The 16,409-nt window shown below is 44.8% G+C and overlaps 1 protein-coding gene and 1 long non-coding RNA gene across 3 annotated transcripts in view; one reads left to right on the top strand and one right to left on the bottom strand.

The window, feature by feature from the left end:
* TMEM255A (transmembrane protein 255A) overlaps positions 1-16,409 on the bottom strand; it is a 52,212-nt gene that overhangs the window by 28,010 nt on the left and 7,793 nt on the right. For both annotated transcript variants that reach the window (XM_077888267.1, XM_077888268.1), the window contains exons 3-5: positions 7,560-7,622; positions 5,213-5,302; positions 38-106 (exon numbers count right to left, since the gene is read on the bottom strand). In XM_077888267.1, the coding sequence (XP_077744393.1) occupies positions 38-106; positions 5,213-5,302; positions 7,560-7,622 (222 nt within the window). The remainder of the gene's footprint in view (positions 1-37; positions 107-5,212; positions 5,303-7,559; positions 7,623-16,409) is intronic.
* On the top strand, positions 8,848-15,889 carry LOC144308353 (uncharacterized). The gene is made up of 3 exons (XR_013374830.1): positions 8,848-9,150; positions 11,495-11,644; positions 15,035-15,889. It is a non-coding gene; the product is annotated as an uncharacterized LOC144308353 (long non-coding RNA).

Raw genomic sequence — 16,409 nt, 5'->3', positions numbered from 1 at the left:
TCCCAAAAGGTAAGGCACACAGCCTCACCCAGCTCACCTCCTCAGCTTCCTTCTGGGATGTCTTGGGGACGTAGTGGCACCGGTTAGCATAGAGAGGTTTCAGATCCTGGAAAGGGAAACAGCAAACCAAAGGAGTTTGGGTTTTGGAAAACAAAGCAGCAAGTACTCTGATGGGTAATAAAAGATTTGAAAACACACACATGGACACACGCACACACACATGTGCACACGCACACATGAGCAGGCTGTGGGTTGGGTTAATTTCTGAAAACTGCCCATCTATGGAGCCTGAGAATCTGAGGATTAGATACAAATGTCCTCACAACTGCTTTCTACTGGGCCACTTGGTTAATGAGAAATTAGGAAATTGAGAAATGGGCTTCTTGACATTTCCTCTCTGCTTTCATTTCTAGTCTTCATCTTCCTCCCAAGAGGCCCCAGGGAACAAGATGCAGAACTCTTGCAACATAGTCCCAGAAGGAGGTCTCGTTATCACCTGAGGACAGGACTTGGGCTGGCTGACATGTGCTCCCTTCTGTCACTGCCACAGCTTTTCCAGAAGAAAGAGCTCAGGAAGCCAGCCCCAGGGGGATGAACAGCGACTGAGCCTGTTGTAGATTTTAACTCAGCTGAACTATTTTTCACTCAGCTACACAGATTAGATAAGGACCATGAACTCCAAAAATACTGCTAAAACACAGAAAACTAACATGGAGTTCAAGGACAGTTGACTTACCCTCCTGGCTTGGCAACTTCCTGGTGAGGGAGCTCTCAGGCATGGGGTTTAGGGTAGAACAGACACAATCCAGGGCTGCCCAGACACTTGCAGTCAGGGGATGTTGTTCCCTTTTGGGGTGATGCCAAACATCCCTTGAGTGGTAAGGGCTCAAAAGCAGGTGAGGCCAAAAGCAGGTGAGGATGGGACAAGCAGTCTGCGGCCAAAGCCCCCTTCCTCCTGCCTCCACTTTTCTCACCATTTGCAATAATCCCAGTGGCTGCCGTTCCCCACCCATGATTTAACATCTCCCGTTCCTGGCACCTGAGTGCCTCCAGCCTCCCAGCCTGTAGCCCTGTCAAGGACCGAGGACTTTCCATCAGCTGCTCCTACGTGAACCTCCTGTCTGTACGATGCTCTGAAAGTACATTGCCCTGTTGGCCGAGGCTGGAGTCTGGCAGGAAAGGAATGTGTTCGTTCACAGCAGGGTTTATTTTCCGTGTTTGGGGACTAGCAGAGGCCCTCACTGTCCTGTGGAAGGGGAGGCTTGATGTGCTGCTTGTAGCCCTCCCAAGCTCCCGCTTCTGCAAAAAGCAATCAGCCTCCAACGGCCCAAACAAAGACAGACATGTTCACACGTGGGGGCTGCCCGTGTGCTGCCTCTGGCTGCTATTCTGCATTGAGACCCCCAGGGAGGAACAAGCCCTAAGCCCTGGCAGTTGGGAGGTGGGAAAAAGTCACTCAGCTCCGTTCGGCAACCTTTTTAATCTGGAAGGGAGACCAACTCTGGAGCAAAGAGTTGGAAATGAAAACTGCTTTATGGCAAGCATGTACTCTGTGCCCAGCCCCCTTAAGGCAGTTGCCACCCATTATCTCATACGGGCCGCAGACTAGGCTTGGGAGGCAGGGTACTGTGCCATCCAGCTGAGGAGGAGGCAACGGTGACACAGGAAGGTAAAGTGACTTTCCCAGCTGGCTGGTGGCCACGTTAGTGGAAGGGCAAGGGAAGGGAAGAAGAGACAAGAGAGAGAAGGAATGAGACACATTTGGAGGGATGTGTAAGAAGGGTAGGTCTTGAGAGGAAGCACACATGACCCCAGGCCAAAGGACAGGGCAAGATGGTTCAGAAGAGCTCCAACAACAGAAAAGGCTGGCTTTAGGGGCACCTGGATGGCTCAGCAGGTAGAGCGTGAGACTCTTGATCTCAGGGTTGTGAGTTCAAGCCCCCATGTTGGATATGGAGATTACGTAAAAGAAAAACTTAAAATATATATATATATATATATATATATATATATATATATATATATATTTTTTTTATTTATAAAAAAGAACAAGAGAAAGAGAAAAGGCTGGCTTTAGCTCACCAAAGTGGTGCTAGGGCCCCAAAATGCCTTTCATTAGACAGGCCAACAGAGATGGCCATACCTTAATAAAGCCTTCTTCCTCAAAACGCTCTGGGTGTTAGTGAGGACTGGCAGATGTCATAGGATAGGCACAGGGTAAGCAGAAAGGTTTTTCTTAAAGATTCATCCAGCGTGACTCTAAGTCCTTGAATCAAATGCTCTACTGCAGGCCACTAACTGTAGGGAGTACAAAGGGTCTGGAGGCAGAGACAGGTAGGTGATCATTACAGGACACTCCCAGTAAATATAACTGGATTTTTCCCCATTGCCTCTGGCTTAGGCCAGTGATCAAAGACATGAGGAGTATCAAGGAAATTCGAATCAAAACCACGATGAGGTACCACTTCGTTCTCACTCGGATGGCTAGAATTAAAAAGTAAAATAATAAGAATTGGAGAGGATGTGCTGAAATTGGAACTCTTATACATACACTTCTGGTGGGAATGCAAAATGGTGCGCCTATTTTGGAAAAGTGTCTGGTAGGTCCTCAAAAAGGGTAAACATTAAAAAAAAGCGTAAACGTAGTTACCCTATGACCCAGCAATTCCACTTCTAGGTATACACCCCAGGAAAATGAAAACATGCGGCCACACGATACATGAATGTTCACAGCAGCATTATTAATAAAAGCCACAAGTTGAAAACAAGCCAAATGTCCATCACCCGGTGAATGGACAACCAAAATCTGGTCTATCCATATGATGGAATATTCAGGCCATAAAAAGAAATTAAGTGCTGTTACATGTTACAGCATGGATGAACCCTGAGAAAAGAAGTCAGGTCGCAGAAGACAATAATGTTATATGATTCAGTTAATGTGAAATGTTAATTAATACAGGGAAATCTGTAGAGAAAGAAAAGTAGCCTAGTGGTTGCTTAGGGCTGAGGAGAATGGGGTATAGGGAGGTGAGAGTCCAGAATATGGGGTTTCTTTTGGGGGATGATGAAAATCTAAAATTGATGTGGTGATGGTTTGCATGTAACAGTGAAGATACCAAAACCCGCTGAATTGTTCACTTTAAGTGGGCGAATTTTATGGGATGTGAACTACATCTCAATGAAGCTGTTTTTTAAAAAAATACACATTAGGAGTGGGAGGAGGAGGGCAAAGGAGGAAGCCATTTTAGCTCATGATGCCATCAAAATCTACTGCAGGCTTCTTGGCCACTAGGCCTCTGTTACCATGGAGACTGCCTCAGAGTGAATACTCCTTGTCAAATGGGGATTATAATGCCTGCCCTACATATCTCACAGGATTGCTGGGGACCTCGATAGAGATAATAGATGGGAAGGCACACTGAAAAGCTAAATGCGCTACATAAAAACAAGGCATTATTGTTATTAAGATGGCTCCTGTTGAATACAAAATAGCACGCATGCAATGATTGGCCGTAACCACACTACACAAATAGGTGTGTACTCGGAGGGTAATATGCAGAAATGCTCAGATTTGCTATGCTAGAGTGGTAGGCTTATGGATGTCACAAATTCCCGATGTGTCATTGGCCTTTTTAAGAAGAAAAAGATGAAGGAGATGGCTGGTCTCGGCTAAAATCAGAAGGGATGGCTCTGACATCGGGGCCTACATTTAAATTCTTGGCCCTGAAAAGAAAATTGGGCAAAGAGCCTCTCTCTCCCTCCCCTGACTCTGCCCCCTGCCCAGAAATGATCTCCAGAGACACCAAGTCAGAGACTTCTGGTGGGGCAGCACTGACCACATGAGTTCTTCTCATGGCAAATGAGGGACTGACTCTTATGCCCGAGAGGGGGGTCCAAGAGGTAGCTGGAATTGAAATAATGATGATGCAGATCCTCCTTCTGCAGATCCAATCATACTCATGCCATTCCCTCAGGATGACTTGCACTATTAGCCAATGTCATTGATCCGCAGAAGATTCTGATGATACAATTTTGCTCCAAATCAACTGTTTTGGAAAACAAAACATTTCCAGTTAGCTCATGAGATGTTTTCATTTTCCTTGCTGATTCAGTACGAATAAAAGGAGTACTTGTGTTTATTGTAGGGGCCCAGTAAGTTGCAGTGGCTCACTTTGGATTTTGATTTGTGGGCCAGATTAGGGCTATGTTATGACCTCCCTGGGACCTAGGCACTTTTGCTTTTGTGGGTCTCTCTCTGAATTAAAAAAAAATGAAAATTATATTTTCTTTATCTTAATTATATTCAATGACTGCATTGATCTAAAGACAAATATATTTATACGCGAAAAACTTTTCCTTGACCTAAAAGCTCATCACTTTTCTACTCATCTGAAAGGAAATGATACTGTTTTTATGAAACCCTGAAAGTCCTATGGGTCATAGGCACTATGCCTATTGTGCCTAATGGAGAAGTCAGCCCTAGCAGAATTGTCTGGAATAGTATGAAATGGAAAAGTGCTAAAAGAAGGGCGAGGGCTCCCATAGAGAGCCACATGGGAATGCCCGGAATCCTAGGCTTTCTCAGAGCAGAGCACAAGTTTGGGTTTCAGGAGTAAAATGGCCTTTCTCAAGGTGCAGCTTTGCGGATTTGGCACCTAAACTCCAGGACTGGGCTCTGAGTGGAAGTTTCTAGCATTAGGGTTTTCTCTGGATCCCAATGACATCACTAAACGCCAACTCCTGTTATAGGGACAGAAAAGTTCAGGAATCTGAGAAAAGGTGACTCTGTCCTCATGGTCTGTTCTTGTTGCTGTTGAAACTCCCAAGGCTCCCAGAACTCATCCACTTTCCTGCTCCTCCCTACCTCCTCGCTTTCAACGTCACTTCCGTTCCCCTGGCCCCAGTGCCCTTGCCTCTGCCTTTCCAAATCTCACTCAGATGTCAAAGGCTCAGTGCTTGCCACCACCGGGAAGCCTGCCCTGGCCACTGGAGTCCAAGATAAAGCACTTTGACACTTAAGAGTTTACACCAGCAGGCATCTCTAGATGACTGTGTGTCCAGCGGTATCCTTGACTATCAGCAGCTTGAGACAGGGATCCTGTTTTCTCCCTCTTCTGTCCCCATTGCAGCGCTTAGCACACATCCTGGCACACACTCAATGAAACCTTGCTGTGTTGCACATTCACTTTAATCCAGGGCTGAAAGTACTCACAATGTGTCTGGCAGCAAAGACCCCGTCGACTATGGCACAACAAAAGGCTGCAATCACACCAAAGCTGATAAAGACGATAGAGGCCACCAGCTGCAGGGGTGAGAGGTGAGGGGGACAGAACAAAAGTGTTAGCCTTCCACTCTTGCTGCTCCCGGAGACTAGATGATCCCCAAGAGAATGCTCACCAAAGCCCAACTCTGGCCTGCCACTCAACGGGGTGCTTTTTTTCAACCATGCAGGATGAGGGCAGCCCTGGGTGGCTCAGCGGTTTAGCACCGCCTTCAGCCCAGGGCCTGATCCTGGAGACCCGGGATCGAGTCCCAAGTCGGGCTCCCTGCATGGAGCCTGCTTCTCCCTCTGCCTGTGTCTCTGCCTCTGTGTGTGTGTGTGTGTGTGTGTCTCATGGGTAAATAAATAAAAATCTTTTAAAAAATTTTTTAAATCTTGCAGGATGAGTGGGAGCTGGGGGAGGCAGGGAAGAGGCCACTGAAGGCATTTTTTTCCATTTTCAGGGCAAGCCAAGAAATTCACTCAGTGAGTCTGTGAGCACCAAATCCAGGGGAGGCTTGCTGATAACGAGCATACGGTCGGTGAAGGAATTTGACTTGTGTGGCTCCTCCATTCTCAGAAAGATGTTGGACCTTTGATATCATGTAGCCCAACCCCCTACTTTATTTATTGTGGGAGTGGAGGCTCAAAGAGGGGAAGTTGGTGTGCCCAGGGTCACCATCCAGTCTACAGAAGAGCCTGGTGCCCACCATCTCCCAGTCCAGTGTTGTTCTCAGTCCCTCACAGTGGGCAGTGATGAAGACAGGGATGATTTGGAGGCCCCACACAACCTTACGTGGCCTTCTGCATGGTTGCAGAAAGAACATTCACCCTATTAAGATTTAAATATCAAAGACATTTCACAAGGCCGTGGAAGCCTCTGGAACTGATCAGCGATGTGTAGCACATACAAAAAATTTTAAGTCAGAAAAATGTTTGCTTGAACCAGACTGCCCTATACTCTGGTCATGTTGAATAATACATTTTCCTCATAATTTGTCTTCCATTACAAAGGTGATGCTACAAGCCGGTGTGGGGGAAGGTGCTCACAGGGGCAGGGGCAGGGGCAGGGGCAGGTGCTGCCTAAGCAAGCCCACCATCTGCCCCAGGGTCAACTCTCAGAACTAGACAGAATCAGTCCTTTTGTTCCTTGAGATGTCTGGGGTAAAGAGGGGGAAAGAGCATGGCATCAAGCTGCTCTCCAGGGCCAAATCAAATCCAATTCAAGGCCACCCTAAGGTTCTCCTTCAGCAGGCTAGGAGGAAATATTTCTCTCCTTCAGGAGTTGTTCAGAAGCCTCTCCCCATAAATCTCACTTCACAGCACTACAGAGAATTGGTAAATAATGGATGAACGATGTCATGAAATTGGCATTATTAGCTATGCTATGATCAGCTCTACAATCAAAACTCCCCCGTTATTTTGAATAATGTAAGCCCAAAGTGCAAACACAACTGGCAGGGGAGGCAGGGAGTCCAGGTGAAATGGAAGAAGAGAACTCTGAGCGCTCCCCTGAGGGTGATTCCCCACATTGCTGGGGGAGAACATATGGTTAGAGTTCTCTGTCCCTGGAGCTATTACATTATCTGATTAAACTTGCTGTTAAATAGGCCCCATTATCAAAGTCTAGATGCCACAGAGGCTTGTACTAGGGGAGACTAATCAGTCCACCATCTGACCACTCACCAGGCATCTTGATTTACAAGCCTCTAAAGCTGCAATGTGCTTGCAATTCTGTAGGTACCAGGAAATCCAGCAGCTTGCCCTCGTGGGACCCCCATTAGGACACAGAACTTTCTAAGTTTTACCTCGGGTTATACGCTCATTCTTCCTTCGAAACTTACAACACACTTAGCTTTGAACTCTGGGTAATGGAAATGCTTTAGGTTGGTCTCATCATTTTATTTTGTCTTCTGCGGGCCCCAAGCGTATTTGTTCTCTTAATCGAAGTCTCTTAGTTTGTAATATCCTAAAAGGCAGGAACCCTCTGCAAAAACTTCCCCCAAAGGTTACACCTCAGAGAGGGAGGAGGAAAGCAAAGGGCAAGATCCAGAATATTCTATCCCTTTGACTTAAGGACACTAACTAGGGTGCTGAGGGAGCATCAGGCAAGATGGGAACAAGTCCCATACCACAGGTTCACTTCAGAACAAGTTCCCTAGAGCCCGAGGAGAAAAGGCAAAGGAGCAGTTTCTTTTATGGCTCTGATCTGGGAAACCTTAAGAAGTGTGTTACTTATCCATATAAATACTGAGCTCTGTCAGAGGAAGAGTGTGATTCTATAGTGATGCAAACTTACCATCTGCCGTTTGTTTTCAACGAGGTTTGATCCGATGATTCCAAGGAATGATCCAAAGCCGAGCTGCAAAACAACATGGCAAACATAGCATGTGGGAAGGTGATCAGCCTGACTATGCAATCATTCCAGCTCCTGGATATACGATTCAGGACAAGAAAAAAGACCTGGGGGTACAGATGCTAAAGCCACATGCAGTTGTTACACAGCTATGACCTGTTCAATAAGAGTATTTCTCCCACCATTTGTCAATTTTTCCTTGCAGAAATGAGTCAGACTTAAAAAGAAACTCATATGCCCAAAAACTAAAAGTAAAGGTCAACCAGAGCTTTGCAGAGCCTGCCTATTTCAATGTCAATATCCATTACCTAGCGCATGACTGGTGAGTCAGTAAGAGGCATAAAACGGTGAAAAGCACGCATTATATTCTGATCTTTATCTTTTTTTTTTTTTGAAAGGAGACCGTCTACTCTCTGGTACATGGATTACAAAGTAAAAATTTGAAATAGCAATTTCTGATGCATCCGGCACACTAATCAAACCCAGGAAGTACTTTAGAAATCAGCAAGCACCTTAACCTAGACTTAAAAAAAAAAAAACCTATTTTTTGAAAGCCTGTATTTGTGGCTGACCCACTGCAATTTACGTTAGCACTTGTTCACCTCTTCTTCCATCTCTGCTTCATTTATGGACAGAAAGCATTCATTAGAGGGTGAAGAGAAATGGCCGTGTAAAACCCTGAAAAAACAATCTCCCTGTCTAAGTGGCTGGGATGATGGCTCGATGTAGCAGGTCCCATTTTCCTCTCACTTCTGCCATTAGTGGACTGAGTGGGCCAGGCTCGTCTGCACATGATCAGTAGCCAACGGCTGTCGGCGGGGGTAAAAATGCAAGAAGTAAAAAGTGGTGAACCTGGTCCAATAAATCTTAACACAAGCTCGCTGATGTAGTTACACGTCTCTTTGGCCTCACTAATGGGCCAGGTTTCCATCTGCAGCCTTACCTTGGCTAACAGGGGCATCCATTTCCATCTGAGGCCCCCAAGCCTTCCAGCTGAACTTGGAAATCTAACGGACCCGAGGGCCTGGCAGGAATGTGGTGGGGCAGTGGAGGGGCACTGGGTAGTTGGCTCAGAAACCCAAGAAGGAAAGGGAAACGAAGGGAAGGAATGAATGCAAATTTGCAAGGACTCATTCTGCAGGGCCACTCGGCCAGCCACTCCTCTCGGGAAAATAGAAGCTGAAGTGCACAAGGAAGGGTATGTCCCTTGCCCTCCAGGACTCTACTGAGAACATCCTCACTCAGCAGTTAAACTATGCCCATCTCCCGTCTGCTTGTATTTTAAATGTAATTGAAATGTGTTGTCATAGAGTGTACTGATTAAAGCCTGGTTCTCTCACTAGCCTGGCGTTTTACCCCAGCTTACTTTCATCTCTGTCTGTGGAAGAGCTCTTGAACAGACTGATTGGCCTCTCTAAACCTCAGTTTCCTGATCTGGGAAATGGGGAATCTAGCAGTGGCTATCTCATCGGGCTTTTGCAAGCATAAACCAGGATGGTACATCCAAAGGACTTAGCACAGTGCCTGGCACACAGTAAGTACTCAGTAAATATTACCGTTCTGGGGGTTATTACTATTTTTGAAGACATTTCACTTTTGAGCAGCTCTAACCTAATTTGAGCTGGAAAATCCTATCATTGTTTGCTTGAGCTCATAAGAGGCCTTCATGTTTTCTCTTAGCTTTGCCTCCAATATATTCCACAGCTTTTATTATTCAGGAAGAATTCTACTTATAGTCTGTGTTTATTGCACCCTAGTACCCTGGACCACTTGGGGAGATTGAGAGAAAGTCGGAGGCAGCTTCTGACACGAAACAGAAGTCCTTTGACTGAGCAGTGTATCAGTTTCCACAGATATTCACTTGATGTCTCCTGAACCCCCAAAGCAGTCTTGGCCTTCAGACCAGAAGCGAAGACTTTGGTTATTCCTAGCAGTCTCAAATGACTCCCTGATGGTAGTGGCCAGAAGAGGTGGGCTGAAGCCTCATGGAATTGACTGGAAAGACAAGGCACTCAGGACTAGAAGTCCCAGGTTAGCCAGTTACTTCATCCAGTTCCCTCTCTTTCTTTCCATCCCATTCTAATCCAGTCTGATTCATTCGGCTTTCTAATAGTCGCTAAGTACTTGTGTCCGATAATAAGATATGGCCCCTGCCCTCTAGGAGTTTATAGTTCAGTGAAGGAGAGACAAGACTGTGGGTTAAGGACCATAGGCAAGGAAGAAACACAGTGCTATCGGAGAAGAGAATCATTCATTTTGTATTACATCTCTGGCCCCACTACCTGTAAACTGTGTGACCTTGGGCTAGTCCCTCAACCACTCCGTGCTTGTGATTCCCCACCTATAAAATGGGAATCACAATGGTAACTACTGGCTGCCGTGAGCATGAAATGAGATAAAGTATGCAATGTGACTTCTACTGCGTATTTACCGCCCCCAAAATGAAAACATGAATTCAAAAAGATATCTGCATCCCTATGTTTACTGCAGCATTATTTATAATAGCCTAGGTATGGAGGCAATCTAGGTGTCTGCTGATTGACAACAGTAAGGAAGATGTGGTATATATATGCGATGGAATATTACTCTGTCAGAAAAGGATGAGCTCTTGCCATTTGTGACAGCGTGGATGCACCTAGAGGGTATGAGGCTGGGTCAGATAATTCAGGCTGAGAAAGACAAATACCGTATGGTCTCACTCATATGTAAAATCTGGAAAACAAAACAAATGAATAAACAAACAAAAAGCAGGATCAGACCTATAAACACAGAGAACTGACGGTTGTGTCAGGGGGGCAGTAGCGGATAGCAAAATGGGTGAAGGGGAGTGGGGGATAGAGTCTTCCAATAATGGAATGAATAAATCATGGGAATAAAATGCACAGCATAGGGAATACAGACAATGGTACTGTAATAGTGTTGTATGGTGACGGATGGTAGCTACGCTTGTGGTGGGAAGAGCATAATGTATAGAGACTGAGTCACTGTGTTGTACACCTGAAGCTAATGTAGCATTGTGTGTCAACTACACTCAGATTTAAAAAAATTTAAATAATGTACTGTGACTTGCATAAGGTAGGATGCTAAATAAATGGTAGTTCTAAGATTTCACATAGAAGGAGACATTTTAACATGGGGTCAAAGGCAGGTAGAGTTCATCAGGCAGGGAAGTAATATCTTTTGAGTCATGGCTGAAAGAATTCACTCACCTGGATGATAGGTTGGTGAACTCACTAGTGTTGCTGAAACCACCGTACATTTGAAAAGCATTTTAATTTAAAGAACAAGGGGGGGGCACCTGGGTGGCTCAGTGGTTGAGCGTCTGACTTCGGCTCAGGTCATGGTCCCGGGGTCCCGGGATCGAGTCCCACATCGGGCTCCCTGCAGGAGCCTGCTTCTCCCTCTGCCTGTGTCTCTGCCTCTATCTCTGTCTCTCATGAATAAATAAATAAACTTAAAAAAAAAAGAACAAGGGGTAGTGGAAGGGGAGGTGGGCAGGGGGTTGGAGTGACTGGGTGACGGGCACTGAGGGGGGCACTTGATGAGATGAGCACTGGGTGTTATGCTATATGTTGGCAAGTCAAACTCCAGTAAAAAAATATATATACAAAAAAAAAAAAAAAAGAAGCATGTGCCCTCCATTTTGGTCACAGTAATGCTATGGAGTTTAATGGAGCTGATACCATTCCATTTGATAGACAGGAAAGTGGTGGCCTCAAGAATTGTATGGAGTTATCCCCACTTAAAGCAAGTTAATGACAGGGACAGGACTAGTTCACAGGTCCCCTGACCAACAGCTGGTGCTCTTTCAGCCACTCTGCTGCATTTGTGGTGTGTTAATAGAATAATGGCCTTCATCACTGCGCCTCCCTCTCCAGGAAAGACGTTCCTGGCAAGGATGGAGTGAGAAGTCCTATTTGAAGAAGAGCTGAGAGGTCGAAAATTAAAAAAAGGACAAATCAACAGAATTTCCTGAAAGTGGGCAGCTGCTTCTAATCAACTGTTTACTCTCCTGAGGCCTCAGAAAGGTAAGCTCTGTGGTCATCCCTGAGAACTGCATGGAATCATGGGAAGTGCAGACCTTTGGACCTCCATCTTGATTCCCCATTACCTGAATAAATAACCAATTTACTTTGTTTTGGCTGCCCTCCATGCGTTGAAGAAAAAGTCAAATAGTTAGAAATCCAAGTCAGATTTAAGGGCTCTCTTTGGCTGGGCCCTGTAACTTCTGCCGATTCCCATTCACTGCTGCAGACGCCCAGCTGACGTTCAGATGGATTCGTCATTCAATACATGGTAGTTGGACACCTAGTCTGCGGCAGGCGCTGCGCTAGATCTGGGATTTGGAGGCCAGAGGTTGGGGGTGGGGTATGATACCCCGACCAATGAGACTCAAGGAGCTATAATTAGGTAAACTGGTCCACAATTCGTCCCCATAATCCTGACATCCACAAAGCTGTTAAAACCAAAAGGTTTTTGGTTTTTTTTCTTTGTACCTAACTTGGTGGCAAAACCTTGAACTGATGTGAGATTATTTTATAATCTTTATCCTCTTAGTATAAAAATTCAGTTTATTAGAGAAATATAAGGGGCTGATGATGAGGTTTTTCTCAAGACCCCACTGGGATGTTAGATAATATAAGATATGCACCGTATTATCTTTCCAAAATAGAAAAAAAAAAGTCTAAACTCGCAAACACATCCTATCCAAAGATTCAGATAAGGGATGGTGGACCTGCATAAACCAAGCCAAAGAATATGGCCCAACAGACGCCACAAAGGAGGATGTAAGTATTTTCCAGGAACCATGAGTAGGAGAAGTCTATGGTAGACCCCACTTGTGGAACCCCGCAGTTGAAAAACATCCCAGCCGTGTCTTTAAGTTGAGATAGAGCATTTGGATCAACACACAGAGAGAGAGAGATCAAGGACGACATTCCAGACCAGGGTGAACAATGAAAGTCAGAGCAGCAAGGCAGGAAACCCCAAGGTGTGTTCAGGGCCAGGAACTGACAATTTTGGCAAAAAAGGAGGAATGGGAGACCGGACCAAGGGCATCTTCAGAGATCCCCCCGAGTGACAAAGCTAAGGAGGCAACAGGGAGCCAATGAAAGTTAGAACTTTATGGCACGAGAAGTCTTATTTAGCAAACCTGGATTCGATTCTCATCCTTGAAATGTACTTCCGAAGGTAAGAACTGTATTTTATTTTATTTTTTTAGAACTTTATTTTAGGATGATCTTATATTTTAGAAAGATTTTCAACAAGGGGTGAACAAAATTTCTGCCTAATTCATAATAAATCACAAAATCCCACTATCCAGAGCTCCGTCTGTTTCCTTAGCAGTCAATTCTTTAATGTAAACTTGTTGGGTTTATCAAGAGTCTTCACATGTGAAGCGGAAGCCACACTTGCCTAAAGAAAATTTCTGTGCTATTGCCTTAAACGATTCCTGTTGTCTCAGTCTCCTACCATCCCACGGTACCTCTGATATAGTTTTTCCATTAACTCACATACACCCCCACCTCGGAGATGGGGCTGAAACTCTTTTTTTTTTTTTTTTTCCTGAAAGAAAATCCAGGCTAGTATGGGCCTTAGCTGGAGAGAAGGTGCGAGAATGAAAGGATTTCCATGCTGATCAGGTGGCCAACCCCATCTTGTGGGTTGCTGGGGAAACACATTTAAAGGCCTCATTCTTCTGGATCTAAGGTTAAAGTGTTTACTGGGGAGGAGCAGGCTCGGTCTCCTGCCCTTTATACAACAATCGAGCCTCTTGTTTTTTAGGCCTCCTATGCAGAAAGCTCACCAAAAACTCTTCTGTAAAAATCCCCAGCCAGGTTGTCTTTCTTTATCGGTTTTCATTTTTTAAAAATTGCACAGTTCAGCTTTTATGGATGACCACATCTTTAAAGATGCATGTGTGCATATGTGTCTTAGAATGGTGGTACCACATTCCAGCTCGGATAGAGCAGCTTATGCTCTATTATAATGCACCTCACCATACAAGGGCATCTTGCTTGGCAAAATAAATATGCCCCAGAAAAGTTTCACGCGAGTTTGAGCTGTGCAAATATAATTATATTTTAAAATCCCTGAGATCTCAATATTTAAATGGATTGTGTGTATGATAATTCTTTTTTTAATCTAATAACTCCTCCCTAATTTGTCTGTTCTGAAATTTTAAATTCTCACATACTGTTAACACATTTAACCAGCAGAGGTAATGCCCAAACAGCAGAGTTCCAAGTAGCCTGAAGTTTTTCACATTTCTATACAAGGATCATTTATATTCGGAGTGACCAATTTGCCAGTGTGGAATCTGAAAATGCCACCTATGCTCATTGTGGTTTTATCACAGAGCATATTTTATTTATTGGGTTTTAGTTCTCCACGTGGTTGCTGGTTCACCTGAATTCGGTTTCCCTAGGGGTATTTATTAAAATGCAAATTCAATTTGTATTAATTTTTCAATCAAAATTAGTTCATCAAAGGGAAATTCGGGTTCCTGGGCCCTACGTGAACCTGCTGAGTCAGAATCTCTGGGGATAGGGAGTTTGGGGTCTGCATCCCCCCCCACCCTGCGCTCCCCCACCAGTCATTGGTGTGCACACCAAGGTGGAGAAACCACTGGCTTAGAGCTTATATGGTACCTACCTCTCTAATAAGAAAATGATTCAATTAGTGAAAGCTCCTCATTCCCGGGGAAATCTGGATTCTCAGGCATGGGTCGTTACTCTATTTGTTACAACACAATCTGACCTCTAAGCCCAAATGGATTTTCCTCCTTTTCAATCTGCAATCTTCCCCATTTGCTTTTGATAATTAAAACGCATTTTAAAGAAACAATCAGGAACTCTAAGAGCACATTTTTAAAGGTTAAAGCATGGGGCACACTGTCCTTTAGGGATGGTTGTCCTCTTAACATTTCCAGATTAAAAAAAAACAAAACATTTCCAGATTAGCTTTTAGTGAAGCACACACACAGACACACACCCCCACTGCTTCAACTTCCCGGGCTAGCTGAACATCAGGTACCCGAATAACAACAATCGTGAGCCCTCCATCCTTTGTTCGTGTATTCCAACCTAGCCAACCACAGGCCCATATTCTACAGAGAGGGTTCATAGCCACCGTTCCAGAAGAGGAGTTCCTACTCTGAAATGACGTGGAAAATACCTTTTCCTCACCCATGGGGAGTCTGAATCTTGGCTTGAGCCTTTGCTCATCCGTCAGAAATATTTTACCAAATGCAGCTACCTGAAGCACGCAAAGTCATACAGACCCTATAAATTGCCTTTCCAAGCCACCAAAGTGCAATCTTACCTCCCCTTTATCTCCTCACCACCCCCACCCCTCTTGCTTGTGTTTAAAAATAAAACCCAATTCTGCTGACAACTGGTTTTCTTGCCTCACCACAGGAAGTGGACTGGGTGAGTTCTCATGTCACATGGTTAACAGAGGGCACCGCACAGTGTCTGTGGGACACCTGCTGTTGGCGGTTGGAGGGAGCCCTGCGGGCCCAAGATCTGCGAAGGAACTTCCCCGGGGCGCCGCAGCCTTGGGCTCCTGGGAGGTGGGAGGCGCCGCAGCGCGGGCTCGCCTGGCTCCCTAGGGCTATTGAGGAGGCTGACGGTGGACCCGGTGGCCTAGGCAACCTGCGTCAGGCTTGGTCACTCACAGCGCCTGGCTTGTGAAAGGCATTCATCTTTAATCCCTTCCTGTCCCTTGACTTCTCTCTCCAACCCCACCTTTCAAAAAAAAAAAAAAAAACACAAAAACACAAAAACACAAAAGCACAAAAACACACCAAACCAGCAACATAAATACATCTGCCCTCTTTGCTCTACTAAAAAGGAAAAAGGAAAAGAACCAAAAAAGAACTGTCCTAAACTTCCTTCCTGCTCTCTACAATTAATTACAAATTAGAACTGGGAAATCATGCATATGATAGTGAAATATGATGAAAATGAAATATGATATGAGCCAACCTCTAGATTTAGGCTTTGGGTTCAACAGCAGCGTGTGTAGATCCAGATGAGGTTTGTGTTTGTTTTTGTTTTTCTTTTCTTTTTCCCAGACTTATCGAGGTATAAATGACAAATAAAATTGTGTATGTTTAAAGTACTCAACGCAACAATTTGATGTAATATGAGGTTTTGTATGTCGAGAGTTCGGTGGTTTTCATGCACCCTGGGGATGTGAAAAGCAATCCACTGACCTCTGGAAGAAAACTTGTTTCCTATTTATTATTTATCTAAAGTAGTAATAAAGAAATTGAGCATTACAAATATTCAGTAAACAGACTGTCACTGGTGCCCCCCCCCAGGTCGTGAATGTCAGATGACAAGGTGGGCTGTCTGGCTGGAAGGAAGGCGAGATCCAAGCAGCAACAGGTTGATGTTGATGGTGGGGCATTTTACGTGTGTCTGGACTGTGTTACCTAGTTTTAACTAAACTAGTCCCTACAAAATGGACAAGTGGTTAGGAAAGGCTCCTGTTGAGAAGCCACAAATTGATGATGCCCCTAATAATGTAAGCAGAAGCCAGCCACAAGAAAATGGCAGAGTTGACACTTGTCTTGGGATGAGCTTTCTGTCAGCTACATTGTGGGATCAACATTAAAAAACAATGATGCCATGTTGTATGGTGACAGATGGCAGCTACACTTGTGGTGAGCATAGCATAATGTATAGAGATGTTGAATCACTATGTTGTACACCTGGAAGTAACATAATATTGTGTGTCAACTGTACTCAAAAACGTTTTTAAAATGATGCCAATGATCATCTGATC

The sequence above is a fragment of the Canis aureus genome, chromosome X (genome assembly GCF_053574225.1).
Source record: "Canis aureus isolate CA01 chromosome X, VMU_Caureus_v.1.0, whole genome shotgun sequence".
In the NCBI taxonomy this organism is placed as follows: Eukaryota; Metazoa; Chordata; class Mammalia; order Carnivora; family Canidae; genus Canis; species Canis aureus.
Note: the sequence above shows the minus strand (reverse complement) of the source record. Positions and strands in the feature narration are given on the sequence as shown.